Source organism: Xiphophorus maculatus, chromosome 19 (assembly GCF_002775205.1).
Source record: "Xiphophorus maculatus strain JP 163 A chromosome 19, X_maculatus-5.0-male, whole genome shotgun sequence".
NCBI classification, from domain to species: domain Eukaryota; kingdom Metazoa; phylum Chordata; class Actinopteri; order Cyprinodontiformes; family Poeciliidae; genus Xiphophorus; species Xiphophorus maculatus.
The window spans coordinates 14,928,126-14,953,945 of NC_036461.1; the positions used below are offsets into that span (position 1 = coordinate 14,928,126).

At 36.5% G+C, this 25,820-nt stretch overlaps 1 protein-coding gene across 3 annotated transcripts in view; it reads left to right on the forward strand.

Moving 5' to 3' along the window:
- The window catches only part of alk (ALK receptor tyrosine kinase), a 408,994-nt gene that overhangs the window by 192,108 nt on the left and 191,066 nt on the right, over window positions 1-25,820 (forward strand). For 2 of the 3 annotated variants that reach the window (XM_023352508.1, XM_023352510.1), the window contains one exon: window positions 6,928-7,086. In XM_023352508.1, the coding sequence (XP_023208276.1) occupies window positions 6,928-7,086 (159 nt within the window). The remainder of the gene's footprint in view (window positions 1-6,927; window positions 7,087-25,820) is intronic. The other variant, XM_023352509.1, reaches the window with a different exon arrangement.

A 25,820-nucleotide genomic window follows, 5' to 3' on the forward strand; every position in this document is an offset into this window, starting at 1 on the left:
CATGTCCTTAGCAACCTGTAAATATCATTACTGGAGGCCAGCTCCTCACATGTTGGCATTAATTGTGATCAGTATCTGTTGTTCTTAGAGCTCTTCAAATGGCCTATAAAACCTGGCTTGGGTGACCAGATCCACAAATAACAACAGTAATGTGATTAACATATCAGTCTTTTTACGCAAGCATTTACAGGACTTATGAATTATGTTCAGATGAGCGGAGATCAGTGACTGAAGATGATAAACCTTTGGAAATTAAATTTCTTACACCTCACTAAATAGACACTTTAGATTGAGATTTAATTTCAAAATGAGATAAATAAACAATGGTGACTCATCGTTGCTTCCTGAGTTTTAAACAAATAACTGCACAGCTCCTCCCTGTCAAGACAATTATTTGAAATCAATGAGATTACTTATGGGATTACCATCCCAAATACCTGTTGAATGCACATTGTGCAATCTGACATGTACTTCTATAAAGAGCATATAAAAGCGTAGGGCTAACAAACATACATAGACTAAATTGCGCTGATATAATATTCCAATCACTACAGTTTTTACAACTAAATATATGTACAACTTCATTATTTGTTTGAGAATAAAACAACACTGTCAATGTGTTTTTACTGTTTCTAACAAGCCAGAAACACTTGGATAATTTATATTGGATGTATGTGAGTTTGGTGCAAACAGGTGTGAAAGGAGAGTTATTGTCCTTTTAAAACCAGAAAATGTACAACTGTCTCTTAAAGTTGAAGGTAGTCTTCGCCACAAAATTTAACCTGTAATGGAAAATATCTTGAAGAATCGGAGGTTCTTCTGAAAAGGACACCACAATCCTTCTGACCTGAATTTACTGTAATTACATTTAATGTAATTTGATACTGGGTTTTAAAATTTTTCATGACTGTAATTTACTGTATCCTCATAAGATAGTTTAAGGAAGTTTCAAGAAAATAATTGGTTCAAAACATTATAGAAGGAGTGGCCAGACCGTATGAAAACAACCCACAATTCAAAAGTTTGTAAATGGCAAAACGAGAACCACAGGCAGCATTTATTCTTTACATTGCTTTAAATTCTTAAATTCATTTAAATCTACACAACACCAGAACTGAAGGAATTGTGGATTGGGAAGATTTTGGTATTTAATTTATTTAATTTAAATGAATTTAATTATTTAAATTAAATTCTATTTAATTTAAATAAAATTTAAAAAAAACTTTACATCAGAAGCTTGAAAACCACTGCATCAGAGATACTTTCATATGAATCTACCCCATGTTTAAATAATCAGCACTGTTGAATCTTCCAACTGAAAATGTTTAATTTTGGTTCTACATCAATGAGCTTTGATGTTTTTACATCTTCCTAAAACATTGTGGTGGCAAGATGAAACTTTCCAAGTGGTTCCTAAAGGTTCTAAAATAGTTTAAAGAGCAGCCATTATTGAATTTACAAATGTCAACACATATTTACTCTACTTGAATGTTCATGTCTTTCCTCTTTTTAAAAGTGGCTAAAAGATGGACCCTTATATTGCATTTTATTTATATTTGAGTAACAAAAAGCTAAGGATTGTCTATTAACAGCTCCTGGACTCTCTACTTGAAAAGTAAAGTATAAATCTAAAAAAAATGCTTGAGATCCATTTATGTTAGCAGGAATTGTTTGGGGTGTCTTGAAAGGTGGCACAGATAATATGTAAAAAAGAAATATCTCTTAGTGGATGTTTTCACTACCAAATAAATGCATTTTCAGTGTGATATTTTGCTTCCGCAATAACAGATAGATATATTTAAAATCTGTTTTTGCACATTTTACAAGGTATGCTTGCAAGTGTGGAAGTTGCTTTATATTTAATTTACTCTCACCCTGCTGTGCGTAAATTGCAAATATAGCCCTGTCTTACAAACAGTTGCTGAAGTCCATCAGTGCTGAGTATTTGTTGTTTTCTTCAGGCGGTGACGATTGTTGTTCTTCTACTGCAACAAAGATAACGCCCATAAATTTTTCTCTCAGAGATATTACAGTTTGCGAGCAAGAAGCTGATTTAAATTCAGTCTGTGTTTTCAACACTTACTCTGTGCTTAGGGACAAATCAAATATTAAAACAAACCTTTTTTTACAGGAATTCTGTTTGTCATGACCCGCTAATAATTAGCAGTGCTTATCAAGCGCTTTAGGAGGCAATCAAGGATAACTTTTGGCAGATGCAGCCAATGGGGGAAATGTGCTTTGCATTTATGGTAAACACTATTTCCTTAAATAACCACTCTACTCATAATGACTGCACTGGTATATTAAACATGTAAATGAAGCAAAGTCAAAAAAGGATATGGTCCTAGTAAATTCAGGGGAATAAAAGTCACAGATGTCACAAAGAATGAATAAACCATTAAAAGCCGTGTCTCTGGTCATTTGGCAATTCATCAGTTCTGAGTCGCTTTGCAGCAGCAGAAGGTGGGTGAAATTGGATGACAGCTCTGGATCATACTCATGACAGTTGAATCATATCTCTCGTCCCCATTTGGCAGTATGCAGCAGCGTTTGGCCTGTCTGCATGCCAAATGTGTCTGTGCGTACATGAGTAGTGGTCTGATATCCTCTGGTGGAAAACACGAGGAGACAGCTGTGCAACTTATTTATCTATGTTAGTTTATATGAATGCAGAAAATATGCAAGTGTGTTTGTTTTGTGTCTGGACACACATTCAAATCAAAGTTCATATAAACAGGCATAGATGTGTGAGCCCTGGATAATTTCAGAATAGAAATGTACCGACTAACAAAGCACAATTAATCTTGATTTTTAAACTTGTGTTAGCTAGTTGTGTTGAAAAACTGTATGAGTGTGAATAATTTGAGGAATTTTGGGTGTATGATTACATAGTTCCCACAGTGTGGGTTTTGAGTGCCCTTCGATAATTCATATCTAAATAATGGCTGGCAAAATAAACAAAAGCCACTGTTAGAAAATGCTTATTTAACTGTTAATGGAAAATAGAAAAAATGCTAAAGTTATTTGTCTTTGCAAAAGTAAAAATGTCTTTGTTACAAAAACTCATTTAAAAAGAATCTTGGTCTTTACAAAGATAAAGATTAGAATAAAAGTTAAAAAAAGATGTATCTGACTTACAGGAGTTACTTTAAGAAGATATAAGTGTAAACTAGAATATAGGAATTAGGATCACAGCTTTCATCCAATAGTTCAGAGAAATCTGCAACCTGCAAATCCAGAGCTGCAAGTGACTCTTTGGCTTTGCAGTTCAGTTAATATATTGAACGATGTACTGTAATATTGCCCTTTTTGTTTCATTCTTTGGTTCTGTGCCCCCATGAAAAAAACATTGTCTCCACTCTGGGCCCCCCTGGTAAATTTGGTCTACAGCCACCACTGTGAGCAATATCATGTGTGCACGCTGTAAAAGCAAAGAGTTATGAAAAGAAGAATAAAGTTACTAAAATTAATGCTTATAGATATATATTCATAATGTGGCATGGAGGTAAAAAGTGAGACGAAGGACAAAAACAAAACATGTACTTGTAAAGTGCGTTCACGCATCACTTTGATCATTTGGTTAAAAACAAGCTCACTACATGCCAATCAAAAGATCTGTAAGTGTTTTAAAACATATGTATTTCTTTTACATTGAGTGTATTGGACTTATTTTCAAGCAGTTACAAGAGGGGTCTCTAACACTACTCCTCGCAAGCTATTATCCTACAGATTTTAGATCCATCCCTGTTCCAACATCCTTGATTCAAACGATTGAATTACCTCTTCAGCATGTCATCAAGCTTGGCAAAGCCCTGGTAACGAGCTATTTCAACATTCATGTGTTGGAGCAGGACTGCATCTTAAAGCTACAGAACAGAACAGTAGATCTCAAGGATTAGGGCTGGAGACCCTTGAGTTATATTGTGCATAAAATGTGAACTCAGCTTAGATACAAGCAAAATAAATTATTGATCTATAGTAGCATAGTAGCTCCACTAGAGTAACTATGAAAATGTTATTTTCTACGTTGCCATGCAACACCTACCTCTGAATAACAGGTCAAAACTTGGATGGATCAAGTGCAATAATGCATTGGCTGGTTGGAAAGAAAATTGCCATTAGAACTATATTATGTATATAAATACTATTTGTGTTTGCATTGTTGCTGAAGCGTCGCAGCAGGCGAGTTCATGAGGTAGAAAGAATAATACAGGGATGCTTAAACCACCAAGAAGCACACAGTGTTAATTGTAACGGTGGAGTTTGCAGCTGCATAAGTTTAGTCCTCACTTGCAGAGGGAAACTGCAGGAACAGACGTCTGCTCAATCTGCTAGCTATAGGCTAATGGTGAGTTACTAAACATTTGTTTGATAATCTGGTTTGTCTAACTGGTTAACTTATTTCACTGTTAGGATTGTAAATGAGGGTTGATTACAGTTAGTAGAACACCCAATGCAATAACAGGATGGTGTATATATCGATTTTGTAGTCAATACAGCAAACTGTCACAATGAAAATGGCCCATTTAAAGCATTTCAATCATCTGTATTGGACAAACTGTGTCAATACAGCAAAGTTTGTATTGGTGTTTACTTTAAAACCAGATTTATATTGTTTCATATTTGTTTAGCAAAAAGAGTTTCCTATAAAGAGACGGTGAAGAAATCTCTCCAAAGTAAAAGTTTTCACTTTCACAGAAGTTACCCACTTTCAGATCAAGTTTTCTGTCATAAAATTTGATATTTGGTCTTCATAGTGGAAATAAGGCAGAATATGTGTAAAAGCATTTGGTTTTCTTGTTTTTATTTTATTTATTGTCATGATTTATTTCAGATCTTCCCCTATATGTTTAAATTCTAACTGGACCACTTTTAGATTTAATTAATGAATAATTTTTCAGGCTTGTTATTGATTCTCCTACTGTAGGCTTTATAAGAATCTTTTTGTTTGGTGTTCTCATGCAGACTGCATTTTACCACCACATATTTACAAATTGTTTTCTGGACTGACAAAGTATTGATTTAAATCCTATTTGTGTTTATTTATTGCTTATACTTCTGTGCTGATTCACTTATTCATCAAATGGGTTTCCTTTTCTCCATCTTTATGTGACAATAATAATTTTTCAGTTGTAATTTACATGATAATGGGACATGATCTACTAAATAGTTGCCTGTAGCTGTTTATTGTTGAAATAATTGTTCTCAATTTTAGAAGTTGAATTTTCTTCCAGTTATGGGTGTAACTAGTATTACATTTGCTGCAACACAGTATCCTTTTAGACAGAAAAGAGATGCTCTGAAGGTTTTATGTTTATCATGGTGAGATTTTTATTACTGCTATTAGATAATTATTATTTTTCAGCATTTTATGCTGTTTGTTGGTACGAAGTGAAATTGTCCTGGCCCAATTCAGGCCATTATTCTGAGTGAACTTGGGAAATGGACATGGAGAGATAATACAACACTCAGTCCATCTCTTGTGGAGCATTACTGTGAAAAGCGATTCAAAAGTGACCAAGCTGCCTCAGAAGCGATTTAACAAGCCACAGGGATGGACATTTATGAAGTTATCTGCAGGAAATGAAGGACGGATAAAAGTGGGGAGCCTTATGTCTATCCATAAACACCATATTTCTGTGCTACAACAACAGTATTTAAATGAGATGGACAAACTGTTCATTGGCTTTTTCACCAACATTATAATTAACTATCACTCTGAAGGCCTCATTTAGAATGCTTAATACAAAGCTTCATCTCATAACCAAGCGTGGCTAGGTAAAGCTTATTCGGTAGGAAATCACCTAAAAAGTATCATTTGACTTGATTGGGACCAAAGTCGATATTTTTATTCAAATCAAGGCACATCATTTCAGCACAAACATCACAAACTGTACAGCACAGAGCTGGTGGGTTGATGATTAGAGGCTGTTTTCCAGCCATACACAGCTGTGTTCATGGAAAAATGATGATGCGGATGATTATATCAGTGTCTGAACCAGTCGTAGTCTGCTGTTTGGCTGCAGCATAAACGATGCAGAACAAAAACGCTACAAAAATCACAGTACATATGTGCAGGAAATGTCTCCATTGACTGAGCCGATTCCATACTTCACAGATGTTTGTGTGACACTGGGAACTAGACAAGCTCTCTTCAGTGTAACCATTGCCCAACAGTTTTTTGTGCTTTTCAAAACACTTCTGCACCTCTCCCATATGATAAAGTGTGCCAATTGGGCTGCAGTAGATGCGACCATGCGCCTGTTTGTGCGAGAAGCCCCGTTAAGCCCAGGGCTAAACTGTGCAGGAGTTTCCCTCGCCAAGCGACAAAACTGCCAGTCTTGCTGTTTTGGATGTTTATTTTACCACCTCCTCAAGTCTGGCAACACACATGTTTCATTGTTTGCCATATTTCAGAAATACTTAATGCACATCATTTTGGATTAGTGTTTGTGGCTTAGCATACCCAAGCTGCAGGGTACGCGGTTTGGAAGCTGGTGATTAGTATCACTTTGTACTTGCTGTTGTATTTTTATTGCTGTTAGAAGTTGTGTGTACTTTGAATTTAAAAAGTCTTTTACCAAAAAATGTCTAAAAATAAAGTTCTAAAGCATCAAAGAAAATCAAATCGTTGTTATTCTGGGGATCTCTTTTATTGTTATATTTTGTTTTTGTATTTGTTCTTTTACCATTGTTGATATGCTTTTCCAATTTCTGCATTACTGTACCTGCACTGATTTGGTGTAATCTGTCCAAGGAGGGTTCTTTCTCTTTGCAAGATAATTAATTGTAGGAGTCAATTGTGAGAGGCAAGTTACTATCTTTGTCAAAAGATAGTTTTTTTTTGTTTGTTTTTTGAAGCCATCTGCTTGGAGGTGTATTAGCTGTGAGTGAATTATTTGAAAGTTTATTTTTGTGCTTCTCTAGATCGGCAATGTCTTGGCAGGACATGCAGCCTCCAGCATGAGGATGTTCCTGAGTTGACATGGAGCATCGTGGCAGCAGGAGACCAGAGGGATGAACGGAACGGGAAAAGTGAAAAGAACACGGAAAGTCCTCACGGTTGGGAGGAAGGTAAGAATGAAGGTATCACGTTTCCCCTGTTGCAGGGGAATTTTGTTTTTCGATAACTTCTAGAAGGTTTTCTGATTATGTTGAGTTTGGACCAAAGCGTCCATTAATAATAGCTATGTTGAAATACCATAACTTGTTCAAAACGGCTTCTTTTGTCATAAAACATCCCTTGTTACATTGCAACATGCCTTCCCACATCCGCAACAACTGTCGATTCAGACTATAACTGGGAACATCTCATCTCCCGAAGTGATAGTAAAATAGGAGAGATAAGTCTGTTTACTTCCCTTAAATGTTTTTCTGTCCCTCTTTAATGATTCCTGGGACCAGTGAGATCGCACGTTAGATGAATCTGAAAAATGTCAAATGTACTCAGTGGTAAGGAAAGGGAGATGGACTGTGGATTTGACCCATGGCCGTCCTGCAAGTGTAGTTTTGGTTGTAAATTAAGTGTTGACTCACTTAATTCACAACCCCCAACTGTCAACTATTGAGGTAAAAATAAGGAAATAATGAAACAATATCTGCACAGACTGATGAAACAAGAACTACAGTACATATTCTGATCTTTTTCTGTCAGGTTGGCCATAAGGGTTCTTCTTACAGATCAGCACATTTCACTACATTTTAATGTGTAATGACAACAGTGGTCAATTCTAATTTAAATTTTATTAAAATTCAGTTAGTTAATGAATGTTTCTAACTGCTTGGAAACTTGTTGCTGTTATTCCATTTGCTAAAAGGGGACATACTTTGTTAACCTCAGTCTACAGTCCAATCTGCTTTTATGTAATTTGTCAAAAGACATTGAGAACCTAGTAGCTGAACAGTTTATCCACCAGTTGAATTTTCTTTTTATATTATGTAGGTTGGCTTTATAGACAGACAACAGCCATTTTATAGACATGATTAAGTTTGTGCATGTAGAAATTTACTTTGTTGGAGACATATTTCTTGATTTAAATAAACTAACAATTGTTGTTGGCATGATCTTAGCAGATCTACATAAAAAGAATAACAAATTGTCTCCTATGAAAGTATTAAAAAGGATTCTATATAATTTTTAATCTGTCTTAATTACCTTGCGTTCAAATAACCTATCTGTAAAAGGGAAAAAAAGTCATACAAGAATAATTGTACCAAATACTTTAAAGTGTTTTTTTGTTTAGGAACAATGGAATTACTGGCAGACATTACTGAAAAGCAAAATAAATAGCTGTGCACTTTCAAGTCACAATGGTCTGCTAGCCACAATTCAGTTGGCATGTTTTGAAAAACTGAGATGGGCGAGGAGGTTCTTTACACATATAAACGTTTCTCTTTAGAAAGAATGGGGTAAAAAAGATGGAGACTTGAAGGCTTTGATGTATAGGAATAGCTGAAGCCGTTTTCTATAGTGATAAAATAATGTGTTGTAAAATGTGAAACATTAAAGCCTGTAAATAGGCTATGTTACTTTCATACAAAAAGCTGGTCGTTGGGCTGAAGATGTGCAGATGCAAGCTGGAAAATCACTAAGGTGAGCAGGATCAAGCAAGAGTGCTGCATCCATAAATAGAAGCTTACCTCGACTCAATGCAGACTCCCAGAAAATGAATAATTAAAGCTGTTTACAACAAGATATGACGAGACCACTGCTGAAACTTGATTTTTATCATATTTTGAACTTGCTTGCATTGTCTCTGGCCATTGCTGGACGCTGCAGCAGCAAATGCAGAGGGAGGTACAGCTCAAAAAATTTCCACTTGTTGTAAACTGCTCGAATCTCTGCGGAAAGCAAATCTCCTGTGACGCTAATTGATTGAAAATGAGCCAACGCTGACGACTCCTGAGCAGATTGTGAATTAGACTCTCTGGTGAGTAAAAACAAAGACAAAAAATTATCTGAATGTCTGTAGCCAAAGACAGTGTGAAAATGATTGAGCATTGATTTCTAGCTCTTTTGCACATAATGGAGAAGCTGGAGCTGACTGGTAGCAAATTCAAGTAAGATGCTGTTTGCTGGAGCAGTTTGTTTGTAATGAAGAGTGGCCCCACGGAGGTCTGTCATCTGTCAACCAGAGGTGTCATCTGGATTTTTAACAGGCCAGAGTACGATTGGCTCTGCCTTGCAGTCTTGTATTGCCTGGTTTTGATGTTTAAGTATGTAGTATGCTGAAGCACCTACTGTTTGTGCTGTAAGCAATCTTGAGCATTATTACCATTATTACCAAATTAAGCATATTTTCTAAACACAATGTTCGAATGCATTTTAAATCTGGTCATGCTCTCAGACAAAAATTGATTCAACCCAAGGACAAATCACTCAAATCACAAGCTCAATGGTGTGGTATTTGCAGCCCAGTGCAGTGGAATGCAGAGAAATGTTTTATCTTTGTATTGGAGAAACAAAACTTCAGCAGCAACAAAAGGATGGCACAACACACAAGAGCCAACTCATCAGGTCAAGACTCAACAGTTTATTCCAACTCTCAATGAAAAGGGGCTCTACTTTTAAAAGCAATAATGTACATATTCTGGGCAGAAACTCACACCTGGAAATATGTAAACGAAACAGTGCATGTGTTGACATTGTTGAGAACATGTTAGGATCATCAGTGCCAAACACACATACAGGTAATGGAAAAGAGATTAGGTTTGGGATCTTAAAACCAGGTTGGTACTGAGAACATGAAAGCCATTTATGTAACTTATTTGGTAAAGCTAAGTGTGCCTTAAGAGTGGGTGGGGGAAGACATGAAGACCTTTAACAATTTCATAGAAACTTTACAAAGTATGAAATATTTGACAAATGAAATTTGGGGTATGAGCAATTAACTCGTACATACCTATTTTCCTTTTTCCACTCTTTTTCTATCTCTTTTTTACGTCCATTACTCTGTGACCTTCAGCATTTTGTGTCCAGTCTGCTACCCTGGGACTCTGTCCAACTGGATAAATAATACAATAATATGTAAAATGCACGTTCAAAACACCAGGAGCGTTTTAGCAAACAATTTTTAGACTTTTTCAGCCCTGTGTGACATGAATATTGCACACTGAAATTGCAATGACGATATATGTTGAAATTGTTCTGCTTTTAAAACAATCGGCATCAGGACAGGTAATAGGAAAAACTGCAGACATAACAGCTAAAAAGTCCTTATTGAGTATTTTCCACTTACCTTCTTGGTAAGGATAGCACAATCTTTGCTTCTATAGTCCTTTGGGTCAAAACAGTAAAATCTCCTGCTCGTGATCCTTGCTGATTATAAGTTTCATACAAAGTTTCTCAAAGTTTGATTTAAAAATGAAACTGCAGAAAACTATTACCTGTTCATTTCTTGGTCACAGGATTGCATCTAGATAGATCAATGGTCCACTTGCCATGCAGGCAGGAAAGCTACCTAGTTGCTTTTTCTGCACCCAGCAACCCTCCTATCTGAGCAAATAATTATGAACCATTACTTTGGATGAGAGGCAATTTGTTGTACTTATGTATTTTGTAACAGAAATATAATAACCCTGGCATTTGAAGCAAGCCTTTACTTTGGAATTGGTCTGTCCATGTCCAGCCTGAGCCTAAAACACAGTAGAATCAGGACACGGAGCAAAAATATTACCTCCTTGGCAACAGACCTGGGACATTAGTTGATTATCTGGATGTAAAAAACAGTTGAATAAGAATAAGTGACAACAGATTACTTTCTTTCAGACACATGCTACTTCTGTTCATCCTTCTGTACTACTTCTGTTTAGCCTAATTGTGCTGTACTGCAGCCACAATTGGGAGAAAAAAAATAAATTGCAGAAGATTTGAGTTTTTTTGCTGCTCTTTTTTTGTTTTGTGGAAAAATGGCTTTAGTTCTGCATAAAAAGTAAAGACTACCATTTTGGAAAGATTGGACTGTTTTTTTTTTACTTTGTAATGAAGGGTTTTCTTCACAAGATGGCACAATTTAAAGTGGGACAAATATAAATAAATATACTTTGATCACAATACAACAGGAATATGGCAATATGTTTAGGTCTTTACCTTTTTTAAAATACACTATGTCTTTCATGCTAGCACATACACCAAATTAAGCTCAATCTAGCACTCTGAGCACTGATTCCAAAATGCATGTATTTAATGCCCTATCCTTGGATTTTTCTCGTCTTGAGCTTGGCCATGCATGGTTAACAATTCCTCTTTTAGCTGAAAATCTTGTAAGTCATGCATTAAATTGACCAAAGTTGTTGAACTGCCATGCATTTAAACTCTTGGCCACTGAAGGAAAGGGCATGGAGATTCCATTAAAAATGTATCTGCCCTGGGAGTTCTAAGAGGTAGCTAAGATAAATGTATAATTAGACCACTTACTCAGTTTCAGTAGAGGTATTTGTGACAATAAAATAGCTTGATTCCCTCCAGATCAATCTCTGCTAAAAGGCTTAAGAAGTGGTTAATGGACCTAAACTGCACAATATTTCAAACCATTTTTGTGGATGAGGAGTGAACATGCGCAGAGGAAAATGTTTCTGGAGAATCCCTCAGAGAAATTAGCTTTCTACAGAAGTAATTTTTCTAAGAGAGGTGCTAATCCATTTAGTGAAGTGACAGGAGATCTGCTCTGTTTGGTGCTTCTGTTTTGCTGCAATCTCTGCAGAAGCTTCAGAGGAAAATACCATAATGTGCAAAGTTGAAAAGAAAGCAGTACCATTTAGTAGTTATCGCTCATATGCTTATGTATTAGCTCATGTAATTGTTTTGACTTAAGCTGCAACTTGTTGGTCTGATATAAAACATTTTGAAGCAAAACATATATGAAAAATTTACTTTGTGCAAATATTTAGGTGACATAATAAGAGAAATGACTGTTGCTATGTTTAAATGAAGACTACAGGACTCCATCTACTCATATTCCTTTCAGATGGCTTTTCTCAGAATCTGCAGCCAACTTGATGACGTGGTGCTAATGAGCTGCCAAACATCTGTCAAGACTTTTTTTCCCTCTTTCTTTTTCATCAGCAAATAAACCTTGGGAGCTTTGACTGAGCCCAATACTTATTAAATCCTTAAGAAACCAAAAGGAATTTAAAGACCACGTTTTAACTAGAACTTCTAACCTTGAAGTCTTCGGTCTGTTCTTTCGCCTTTTGTCAAGGATGTCGTCAGAAAACCACACAATTGGTGTATTTGTCAATAATCCTGCAAATAGCCCAACTCCGACCTTACTGCTTTGATTAACTGCCCCGTTCAGTGAAAGCAAGGTCAGCGAAGTGCATCGGCTCGAGGTGGAGCTCATTGCTTTTTACCTGCAGTACTGTTTCAGTAATGTATTTACAGCCCAACCTAATTACCTGCAGCCTCCAAGAATCCTAATTATAACCTCATTAAAGCTTTGACATCGTCTGGACAGCGGGAAGCTGTTGGTGGGGGGCGAGGGGAGTGCAAAATTTTAATGTTTTGTTGCTAAATTACAACAAATAAGGAATACATTTTAAAACCATTCTATCTTAGTGTTCATATATCAACAAGAAAACATAGTGTCATTGTATGTGTTACTTAGCCCTTTCATGCATAGTGGTCACTACAGTGGACAGCTCTCTAAAAGCCATTTTCTTGTGCTTCCTGTGGATTTTTATGTTATAAATGCACACAGACCACTGAAGTGGACACTAATGCATCATAAAATATACCATCAACTACTGGCCATCAGCTGCAAATGCAAGAAATTATTTTTGTTAAATGCAATATGGCCGACAGGCAAAAAAGCATGAGAACCGACCCGGTCCCTCCTTCTACTGTAGACGACTCTTGCAAGTAAAAAAAATATTGTGACATCAGATAACCCTAAGGAACAATACTACTGATGTATTTTTCAAATAACAACTTTGTATTTGGACAAAATTACAATTGATCACATAAAAATAAAAAAATAAATTATTTTTACAAAAAAAATTTCCTACCTTTTTTATGCCTTAAGAAAAAAATTTTTAAAAATGGAAAAAAAATTCTGACACAAAGGATCATAATTCATGCATGAAAGGGTTAGGGTCTTGTAAAGACGCAGAAGGTTGATAAAATATCCTTAGGAATATCTGGATATGGCAATTTACTCACAAGTCTAAAAACGATGAATTGAAGCAATAAGCTAATTTTTACTGACAGTGAACTAGAAACTGTGCAAAACTGGCTTAAAAACTATGCTAAATAGGCACCACTTTTTTTTTTAAATGTATAAGTGAATTTTACTTGTTTAATGTAAAGTAACAGGAGGAAAAGGACTGACATTGTCTGATATGAAATCGTGTAATGTGGGGGTGTTTATGAATGATCCAGTGTGGCAGAGGTGTGCTGATTATAGTCTGACAGGGCTGCATTGTTACACCCTCATTCTGAAGTGGATTCACCAAAGGAATGTGAAAGTTGAAGCCCAATTACTTTATACATATTTGGTGGAGTCCTCTTCAGTTTCTGACTCCATTTGCAGTCAAGCTTTTGTGAATCTTCCTCAATCTCTTAATTCAGAATCCTCTTAAGGCTGCGGTTGTCCCTGCTGAATGTGCATATTTTTCTGCAACATTTTTTTGCAGAAAAATATGCATACTGATACCCTCAATGCTGAGGGTATCAGTATTGCTGTAAGTGATTATCATCACAAATACCAGAAATAAACACTTGAGTTATATTACTCTATGAAATTGTCCATAATGGGTTTTGTTTTTTAATTGAACAATCAAAGCCTTTCCATAATATTGTAATTAGAGATTCACCTGTATATATGCAATGTAGCTGCTCTGTAAGCGGAGGGATGAAGGCCCAGATTTTCCCCCTGCAATTACAAAACAGTCTGTCACCTCGACATCTCTGACAACCACCTAACTGCTGTTTGCACCTATTGACTTTTTTTCTATAAACTGAGGTTTGCACACCATTTAGCCAAGACTTTGTAATGCAATGGATGAATACAAGTCTGGGCCAGCTCACTTGAGCATTACGCACAGACACATCCTCATTGCCCTCATGTTCAGGTCAAGATCAATAAGCTGATTGATTAAAGGACAGATATCTGGCCAGCTGGCAGCATATGGGTAGGGGATTGAGTATAGCACACACTGGCCCTCAAGAAACCAATCGATCTGACCTTTAGGGATCGATGATCCACTCAGGAGTTAGTGAGGAGCATCTGGCAGTTAAAATGGACCCTCTTAATAACGGACAGAAAAATCTACTTCTGTGGCCTTGTGGTGAGTAAACTCAGGGTTAATGGACCAAAAATGAAGAGTTCCGTTGTTCTCGCTCAGTTACCATCAGTTCATGTGTTCCTTTATGTTCAGAAATGAAAAAAAAGGCCAACATGCTGTGACTTTTCTTCTGAAATGATTATGTGGCAGAAGAAAAATGTATCCTTGGTTATTCCCGGCTCCTCCTCCCTGAAGACATTTTTTAACATAACAACCGCAGGCGATGTATCAGCACCAAGGCAATACACCTCTGAATACATACACAACACAACAGATGTCAATATGTCAGCAGCGCAGAACAGAAAGACTAATTGGATAGTCTGCAGACTGTATGCTAATTACATAAGAAGGAACGTCGACATAATTAGTTTTTTTTTGTTACTGAAAGGTATGGTGTGCTTGTAATTGCTTGCCTCTCTTTTGTCTTTAGCTATACTTTGTTAAATGTTGAAGAGTGATGAGATGGACAGTAATGGCCTCTTTGTAGCTTCTGCTGGCATTTATTTGACAGGAATCTCATTTTCAAAAAATCTTGCCAGCCTGTGATTACATGGACAGCTAAGAGCTCAAACAGAGTTAAAGTAATTCTTCCATTTTAAATTGCTCAGGTTCATTTTTATTTTTTACATTTCTAAACTAGCCATGCACTGGAGATTTCTGGGTAAAAGAAATATATATAAAAATGGCACTTGCACTTTGCTTAAAATATCACTCAGTGAAATATCTTATCAGTGCCTCAGTTCATTGACATTAAAAATGTCAATAAAAAGTTAAATGATCAAAATAAATTGCATAACCAGTGTTTTCCGGCATCAGCCACATAGAAAATTATTTTCATAAATAGTAATACTGGCTTATATTGCTTAAAACTAACATTTCCCAAATCCATTTTTTGTTTAAGACAACAGCATTGATTTACATCAAGTTTTATAAATGGTGAAAACAATTTAAAAACAGTGTGTAGATGACAAATTTTGAATTTTTACATGCTTTGGTTTTGTTTCGGACCAGTTTACCTGGACTTTAAATTGTAGCCTTTCTACAGAAATGTAAATGTGGTACAACACATTTCTCATGCTTTTTCTGTAAGTTATGATTACTTGCATAAACTATGGAATGATCAGTTGTACCAGTCAAGACATAGAAATCAGGTTCCCTTAATTCACATCTAGAACTTAGACCACACTGATGTAAACAGCTTCAAATGGTCTGTTGTGACACTTGGATATCTCTCAACTCTCTTAGATGTGTGAGGCGTTGAGTTGTGTTCATCATCCGGTTCTGCGGGAAACTGATCACAACAAAGTGCTCATCAGTGTGGGATGTAGCCAAAGGACATCAACTCCTTCTGTGACTTTCCCAGTCTCTCTGCATCTCTGTTGCAACGCTCTAATGACACTCTGTGACACTTTAAGCTCAGTGGCCACTTCTCCTGAGAACATCCTGTTTGAAGCCTTGCCGTGGTGAGGTGCTGTTCATTAGGTGTCGTCTTGGTCTCCTGATGTCAAAATGAAAATGTCATGATGAAGAGGACCGTTCAAATGCCAACAAATTTATGGATTGAGTCATGGATTCAAACACGTGTTTGATGCAAAAGCACTGAAATGTTGCACAGTTGGACATTTGCATTCAAAGGTTTAGGAAAGGTCACATTAAGTTCACCTGTAAAGATTATAGTGCATTTTAGGCTCATCCTGTTTGATTGAAGTAGAAATTTTGGCTAATAGAGTGTTGTCAACTGCATTGAGTCATTGACTTTGCAGCAATCCTTTCTGAACAACCATGTGGTGACAGCGGAGAGGAATAGCTCCTTTTTAACATGAATGAATCTCTAGCAGAAACAACCTTAGTCTGCTATAACTTGCCAGAGGTGGAGGGGACAGAAACCTGACAGGAAAAAATATAACACAGAAACCAAGGAGTATTGTCCACTTCTGTTAGAGATTAGATTGTATACGATTTTCATATGGTGTCTGTCATATTAATGTAATTTACAAACTGTCAGGTATGTGTAAAAAGGTTGTTTTCATACTGACTGTGCTTTCCTTTGAAGTTATCTGTATGCTGGCCTATATATACATTAAAACACCTCCCTTGATCATTAGACTTCCTTCACAAGTGGTCTGAATAATGAATCATGTTCTATAGTAAGATTGTTGACTTGAATTTCTTTTTGGAGTTTATGTCCTATGTAATGTTTACTAAAATCAAACTACTGGATTTAAAGGATTTCTGAGCCCAACTCTTTCTGCTTGTAATGTTAAAACACTGAAAAAAAAGCCAGTTTTGAAAGGGAAAAATAACATCTAAACGCTTCCTATTCAGTTTCACAAAATAACATAAGCCCAGTCAAACTAGAGTATTGTGAACATCAATTTTCAAGTACTTTTAAAAATTAATTTTAACTGAATTTATTTCTGTTCTTTGAATAAGCCATTCTAATTAATGAATAACCTAGTCTGTGCCTGGTCTGGAGTACGCAAAAAAACCCTAATCTCTAGGCTGCATGTAAAGTATTTAAATCAATGCTTCACCATATGCTTCATCAATATACTGTGATTTTTCTTGGTTTTATATATGCTAGTGGTTGTCTCCCCTTCTTTGGATTTTTTAAATTTTATTTAATTTTTTTTTTTTTAGTTTTTTGGTAGTAAAAAAAAATAACCTGGTCTGTGCCTGGTCTGAAGACACTGGTAGCTCTGATTTTACCTTTAGGGCTATTAAAACACAGGAAGGACTGGAGGCTTTTCTACACAGTTTGTGATGTGATGCTGAGCTACAGCTTCAACTCTTGTCCACTCTCAGAATGAACTCCCTTCACGGCTCCTTTACAGTAAAGGATTTCTATTACTTTTGCTCTGCCATGTACTTTTAGGATTTATTCAGCTAAATAGAAGGCAGACTTCCTCCAATTCATCCAGCTTCAATAAAGCCAATGCTTATGGAAATTTGCTCTCTCCAGCTTTGTAGTGCAGAATTTAAGCACCCAACTGTCGTTATAAGATCTTGTTCTTTCCTCCTCTGTATGAAGACATTCTTTAAAGCTAAGCATTTGCTACAACTATAAAATATTACATCATTATATCCAGTTTCTGTTTTCCATACCCAGTTATTTCTTTCCAAGTAGAGATGAAGCTCAGATCCATTTATCCTCCCGCTCTGTCCTGGAATTTCTCAAAACCTAAACACCAGGATCTTTACGATAGATTTATAAACAACATTTGTGGAGTTGAGTGTGGGGCAAGATGGGTTGCTCATTCTCAGCAAAGCCTTTCTTCCCATAGCAAAGAGCTCGTCTCGTCGAGAAAGCTTCATTTTTCCAAAATGGACAAATAATTGGAGGCAAATGCAGTGTAGAGAGAGATCATTGTGGGATTCTACAACTAGTGGCAATCCAAAGTCTCCAATTTCAGTGACTCAACTCTGTCTTCCAAAATGTCAATGCTCGCCCCTACAGAGCAGGATTTATAGAAAACTGATTTTTGGAGTGGATGAAATGACTTTATTGGACAGTTGTGGAGTCAACCCGGGGTGTTTTTTTTTTTTACCAGAGTGACTGGCAAATCACATTGGCTGACTTACAACAATTGTTTGTTGAGGATTTGCCATCCCACTTCAGTGTGTGAACAAGCTAGTTAACAGGATGAGACAAAGGTGCCAGACTGTTGTGACTTTGTACAGTTCCCCGACGGCCCCTGTTTCTAAATTAATAAACGGTTGAAATGCCCAAATCTCTTTTTTGGGGCAAATTTCAATCATCCTGTCCAATAAGCACCAAACAAAAGTCAATAGCGAAATAATCTATTGGATATTTAATGAGGATTAGGCAAGTGTTCGTGGACACAACCTCCACTGATGTTCTGTCCACGAATGTAGCTTCTTTAAAACTGTAGAAATCATCTACCAAACTCAAATCTCTTTACTTTGTATGGCATGTTTAGTCGAGGTAAGGGGTGGACACATGGAAATTAAAGAAAAACTTACAAAAATGAAAAGAAGTCCTGCTGCAGTATAAATTGTGAAGTAGATGACTATCCTTGTGACATTTTGCTCACCATGCTTCCATGTATCATCAGTTATATTTTAGATTACTGTCCTTGTAGCTACAACACACCCTCTGTCTGATCTTCATCATCTTCTAATCCATCTAAGTAGATGGATCTAATCCATTAGATCTACTTGGAGGAAAAACTTTTTCCTCAGTGAAAAAGTTTTGATCAAAAATTTTCAAACCCCAAATTCAGAAGAATCTTTATTGAGGCTCTGTTGAAGCTAAAAACTTTCTGTTGTTGATCCCAGTTGTTTGCATCTATCCTCACCATGTATTTTAGCCTGTATATAGCAAAACTCTCACATCAGAAGAGCCAGACCTTCACAGTGTGTAAAAAATTTCCGTTTTTAGTCCATGTGTTGCATTAAACTTTTTCTCTCTCATTGGTTACTTACACTTGTTAGAAAGGAAGCAACACCTCTTCTCGTGTACTTTATTGCCTGATCCTGAAACTGATTAAAGGAGTTCCATCAGATCCCAGGTTGAACAGCCAATAAAGATGCTAGTCAGTACTCAAAGGTTTGCCTTCCTCATGTTTTGTATTTTGTGAGTTGATTAACTTCTTGGTAAGTTTGCATTTCTAATTGCTTTTTGTATTAATATATTCAGAGTGGCTTTGTGTAATTGCCTTTTACTCCAATTTCTCAAACCACATACATGTTCTTAACTCAGTGTGCTGCAAATGAAACACATCAGTTGAGCTTATGAATTTAGTCATTACCTAAATAAATGGAATGTGAGAGTGTAACTTACTTTTCAAGACCAACTCTCAGATGCTACCATCGAGACATATTTTTTTATTTTATAAAGTAGATAACAAACTGCTTCCCATTTATCAGTTAAGATCTGAAATACAATCTAAATGGGTATTTATTGTATCTCATTAAACATGCAGAGCCAACCAAGATAAAAGGGGACCTTGCTGATAAAGTAACATTATCAACGCATCAACAAGTCTGACTCAATGGCTGTGACAAAAAATAATTAACAATTTCAACATTTTGTGAATGCCAAGTATTTACCTACTGTTTTTTTGTTTTGTTTTATTTTTTGTACTTCTGACAAAGAAAAATCTTAGTAATTTCTCTAAGTAAACAAACTTAACTCAGTAGAAAAGGATATTTATTTTTAAACAATAGGGAGAAAGTTTTCTTCTCAAATGATGCCTCCAGTGACCTGAAAACTTTTGCATTAGCAAGATGAAGATAATTTACTGTTTTTGTTTGTGGATTTTAGAAAACTCAAAACTCAGATAAAATGTTAATCTGTTCTGTGTTACTGTCAGCCTTCTGTAGCTAAGCTGCTGGAGTTGTACGTGAATCCTCGAGTACAACAGACTTACTTATCACTCTGTTCAAAATGCTTGTGGTTGAAACATGTGGAACAGCATGTTTCTTTAATTTAATGATAAGATCCCAGAAAGACTTACTAGGGAGAACTCTGAACCACATATTTACACCCCGTCCCCCGTATCGTTCTCTGTGTGTGGCAACCCAGCAGTCACTTAGATGAAAGCCCTCAGAGTAAGTCAAGGAAATACATATGAGAGGAAAAGGGATAAGACAAATCTATAGACCAAAAGATATCCAGAGATGAAAGGAGCTTCTGAAGGAAGTAGAAATCAAATGAAGGTCCTTGAAAAGACCTCAAGATCAATCTTGGCTGGTTTCGCCTTATGGAGTAAAACTTGAACTCCAAGTTTTGATAGTTAGGTAATTTATTCATAATGAACTCATTAGGAGAAGTTGATCTCTAAATGCTCAGTTGGTGAACATGACATCTGATGTATATTTTTTTTATTTTACTTTAAAGCTAATCAGACACTTTAATGTTACTTCTAATGAAAAACTAGAGAGAATTTAAACACAAAAGCCTTATTCTGGCTTTTCACCCTTGAAGTACCAAAACAAACATCTGCTGAATCAGTATTTGTTGTAATTAATGAGGAAACTTTAACTTAAGAATGGAAATTCTGCAACACAGACAATAATACTTCCAGTAATCTCAAAGAAGAGGACTCTTGGTTTTTATAATTAGACATATATTGCGACTCTTATCTCTTTAGAGCTTGGATAGCAGCAGTGATTGTTCAGTTAGACAGATTTCAGATGTTGCTCACTTATTTAACAAAAAGCCTGCTGAGCCAAATCAGCAATAGCCCTCGAATTAACAGTGTTACTGTGATGATAACAAACTAGTTTGCGCTGCAATCCATTTTTCACTGACTGGGAGTTGTTCTCCAACTGCAGATTAATCTTCAGCTTTCTATGTAGTGTTTTCCTGAAGTGTTTTCATGCCTCTCTTCAAGTTGGCTCACATCACAAGCCTAGTCCCTTTATTTCTGATACCCATCAATAAAATCATGTGCTACCAGTTGCTCCCAGAAAGCACCAGATAAGTAAATGTTCTACCTGTATGTAATCTCGTCTGGGTGTCTACCAAATGGTGGGACTTTTTATGAGTTTCAATTCAAAAAGCTAAGTTCGACTCAGTTGCTGGCAAAACATTATTTGATTTATAACACCTCCTTCAACACCACACACACACACACCTTCATAAATGCAGATCTCTTACTTCTTCATCTGTAACTAAAACTTTCTTTGCCATCTGGCTTTTTTTTGTTACAAATATATATGGTTGTTTAGGTTGTAAGTCAACATAACAGATATTTGACGGATTGTTAACCCAGTCAGAATCATTAAAGTGTGATGATTAAATGTGATGCATCTTGATGCATCACATTTTTCTCCCCACCCCTAATGAAGACCAAGGAACACAGGTCAGTGTTAAAGTTGTGGAAAATCTTTAAGCAGGTGTAGTTTGGAGAAATACATCTCAAGCTTTGAGAGCTTTGAACATCTCAGAGAGCTCAGCTTGAAACTTAATTGGAAAATGAAGAATATTGCACAGCTGCTAGCCTAGTAAGGCATGGCAAACTACTTAAACAGACAGGCCACGTAAGGGAAACTTAATCAGAGAAGCAGTGAATAGACCAATGAAATCTACAGCACAGGAGGGAGAATTGGATCTGAGACCAAAATTCAACTCTTTGGCCTCAATAAAAAACTCTGTGTAACTGAAAACTAACACTGAACATCATCCTGACACGCCATCCCCAAAGAGAAATGTGTTGCATCTCCCAGAGCTGTGGGGAGGCTTTTCTTTATCTGTTAAAAGGTGGTTAAACAAACTGTTGTGCAGATTCTAAACAAATGCCTGCCTTACTTTAATAAATTAATCTAGATTTTAGAAACAGCATATTTATTGTTTTTCTGTGCAGTCTGATTTCCTCTTGCAGTTAAAACAAATGCAGCTCTTAGCTAGCTGTGGAGTGCCAGCAATCACTGTTTGTGTTGTTCTGTGAAAGACTGGCCACCTGTCCAGGGTGAACGCTGGAGATGGGCACCAAGCCCCTGAGTATAATTGTGTCCAGTCTGTTAGTTCTCAGTCAATTAGGCAAATTGATACAAAGGTACAAACTGTATTTTTTCTTTGCTCATACTTTCACAGCATGGAAAACAGAGGTTGGTCCTTTCAACTTATGAATGTTTAACCATTGTGAGTGTGCGGGAATGTTTTAAAAGAAATCAGCTGTTACTAAGTGACAGCTCAGAGTGGAGACGAGCTGTTTAACTGACTAACAAGGATTAAATAGAGGATGTTAGTTGGCTCATTTCTTACCTTTTAAATCGGCACTTTTTTCCAGATTTTCTAGATTAAATTTAGCTGAATTTAAACTGTACTGAATGTATTTCACTTTTAGGAGAGACTATGATGATAGCAGTGCTGTTATGTGTAGTACACATCTGAAACACAATGCTGTAGATTGCAGTGAGGGAGAAGTTTTGATATACTTGGTTGTTTTGCACAAAGTGCTTACATCAAAGGTTAACAATGCGGCACACAGATTGTAACAAGGTCTTCTTGCAGGTGTTGGATGCAGAATAATCTGCCTTTTGTTGTTGGTGTCACACACATGCATACAATAGCACAATTGCCTTTGGCAACATGAGACAACTCCACAATCATCTACAGCAAGCAACACATGAGGGTTTATTTTTCCTGACATGACAAGTTGGTCTGATATTCTAAAAGCTCCAGAAGCAACTAACAAGCATGATGGAAAGTACAACGTTTTAAAAAAACTCCTCCTGAAAAAGTTTTACAGTGAAAGGATTTGTTGGATTGTTGCTGAAAATTTGAAATCAAAGCTCATCAAAGTCAGGAAAACATGACCTGGGATAAAAAAAAAGGAAACAAATGAGCTCCCTATGCAGAACTTGGCAACATATTTACATCTACCACAATGAAGCTCAAATTAAACTGCAAATCTTCCATTGATCCATTCATTTATTTTTCATTGCACCAGCTTAATCCCAGCTGGTGCAATGAATAGCAGGTCAGAGGATTGTTTCAAGTTTTGGCTGGAGGTTTTCTGTTTGGAGTTATTTCTTTCCTCCAAAATTCAAAAATCAAGCAGGCTAGCTTAATTAGTGACTGAATAGATTTTGTGAGTGTGCATGAAATGTAGATGATGCAGTGCTAATGCAGAAATACCCTTTAAATCTTTTCACATTTAATCATATTGCGGTTAAAAAAAACCTCAATGTATCTTACTAACATATTTTGAGCTAAGCCAACATAAATAATGCCTAATTTTGAAGTAAATTTAAAAATCAAAATGGGGTTAAAACAGTTGTCCCAAAACAATTTAAGTATTAGATAGCTGTCACTTTTATGTGGTTTAATATCTGTAGGAATAGCTGAAGATTTGGAGACGTTTAAAGCAAGGTTAGGTTGTAATCCTGTTATTGGTGCACCCATAATGATAAAACAATTCAACATCCAAAAATAGTATGCTTAAAATCTATCAGGATATGGCCATCTGGCAAAGAAAGCAATAACCAAAGAAGCAGACAAGGTGCCCATGATAATTCTAGAGAAGCTGTAAATGTCCACATCTCACATAGGAGAATCTGTTAGCAAATTTTAATTGTGCTCCCTACAAATCTGTCTTCAATGGGCAAGTAACATTGTTGAACTGTTGAAAGAAGTCCTGTTTGCAGTTTGCTCCAAGCCTTAGGGGACAAGTCAAATACACTATGTTCAGAGAAGACAAAAATGTAACTTCTGTGCTAAATACAAGACAAGCTGCTGGTGTGCTAAATTAAGGAGAATCTAGCTATGGCAAGCTATCAACCTTTGTACATTACTCCCAAAATGAAACATTGTGTCGGCTGTATTACGCTTTGGCAATCCTTTTCTTTAGAAGGGAACCTTTATGGAAAGATTTATGGAGCTAAACCCAATCTTGGGGAGAAAAAATTGTTAAAGCTGCAGAAGACTTGAAATTAGGGCTAGCTGTTGTCCTTATAGCATGAAAACAACCCAAAACGCACAGCCATATTTACAGCGGAATCATTTGGATTGGTGCATATTAATTTACTAAAATAGACCAATAAAAGTTTAGAACTAAACTGAGTTGAGGTGTGGCAAGACTAGAAAGTTGATCTTTAAAAACTCCTTCCATTCTGACTAAGCTTGAGGTATTTTGTAAAGAATGGGCAAATATTTCGGAATTACCCCCCGCAGAGTGACAACTGTTATTGCTATGAGAGTTTGTACTAAAAAGAACTGACTTAGGCAGCTGGATACAGATGGACAATGCCTTTTTGAAATGTTTAAAACGCTTTTGAAATTTTTTGAAACACAAAATTTGAACATTTCAAAAATAAATTGTGCACAAATGTTAATGTCTCTGTTTAAAGTGTATTTTACCTAAAGGTCATGTGGATATCTTCTGAATTTAGTGACACGTGAAACAAAAACATGAAGACCAGTCATCTAAGTTGTTTTTGTTAACCTTAAAATCACATGCAATATTTTCTAAGGTTTTATATTCCTTCACACTCTTTGTGTTGCATTATTTATGAAGCCAGTGTCAACTTCAGTCTGAACGACTCTTTGATTTGGTGTTAGAAAATTGACGGGAGAATGTTTGGAGACCACAGTGCAGCACAGATCAGACAGGATCTGTGTTAAGATCTCGACTAATCTGGCTGGATCAGGACAGAAGGCTCACTGCGGTCCACAGTGACATAGATAACAGGCAGGAGGCAACCCTAGATGCTTGTTACTGTCCAGAGTCTGATTCTGACTGAAACTTATGCAAAAACAAGACAATGCAAAATTGAATCAATATTTATGATTGGGGATTTTAAACTTTTACTGATTGGTTTTGCTTGTAAGAAATGATTTTGTGTTCCCCGTCTGGTTTTGATGGCGATTCACTTATGTGGAGAAAAGAACATAGAATGCTCTAAGCCATCTAAAAGGCACCGACATTATCATTGTCCCTCACTCTGTGCTAGATTTATAATTACATTTACTACTTTTTGTTGGAAACTAATACTCATTCATTCAAACATGCTCTTGTTTCTATGTCTTACTGTCCTTCCAATCTCTTGTTCTTAATATTTCCCCATGTTCCTTCAAAATAAAACACTTTCAGCCAGAAGAAATGCCATCGGTGATGTGGAAGCTGACTCAGCTCAAAAATGGTTTATTTTTCAACGTTCTGATTTCTTCTCAAGTCATTATTATTCATGCTATCATTGGCAGCAGGCTGATAGAAATTGATGGATCAGAAAAAGGGCTTAGGGAAGCAGGTGGATGGGGCAAGAATGCCAAATGATAGTATGATGTTATTAAAAAAGAAGAGACACTGTCAGAGACAGTGAGATGAATCTGGAAGAAGGATTAGGAAGGAGAAAGCGGGAGAAAGCGGGTGTTTGAGGAGGAGCGGAGAGATACGAAAGGCCTGACTTGACTTCATAGGACCATGTAGACCAAATGGAGAGCAGAAGAGAAATGGGGATGAAAGAGATTGTTTCTGATTCTGATATTCTAAGAAGATGACGTTAAAAAATATGCCTGGCATTTGATAAGCTTCATATATACCCGGGTAATGCAGCTGTACTTTCTGGGAAAAAGAAGTCAACCTGTTCCAGACTTCAAAAGAGCTCCAAAACAGTTTTGCATGAAAAGAACATGTATATGGGTAGAAGTATCTGTTTTAAAGTCAGTACACCAGTGGAAAAAACTATGTACACCCCTGCTTTTCCATAGGATTGGGAGTAAAAGTAGCAACCTTTAGCAGCCAATCGAATGCATTTCCTTCGATTAGCATTCGAATGAAATGCGAGGAAGTACAATGATCTTTGAGAAGCTACATTTGCTGCCCATGAGTCTAGGAAAGAGGGAAGAGATTGTGTCTGAGTGGGTAGTCATCTTGGAATCCAAGAGTTGTGGGTTTGAGTCCATCCTGTTCCTGTCACATATTGATGTGGCTCAAGGCAATAAAATGAATTCAAAGTTGCCTCCGAATCCCAGTCTGAGGTACTTTCTGGGTACTCCAGCCTACTCCCACAGTCCAAAATCAATACTGTTAGCCTCTCTTTTTGTACTTTCCAAATTGTCCTTAGGT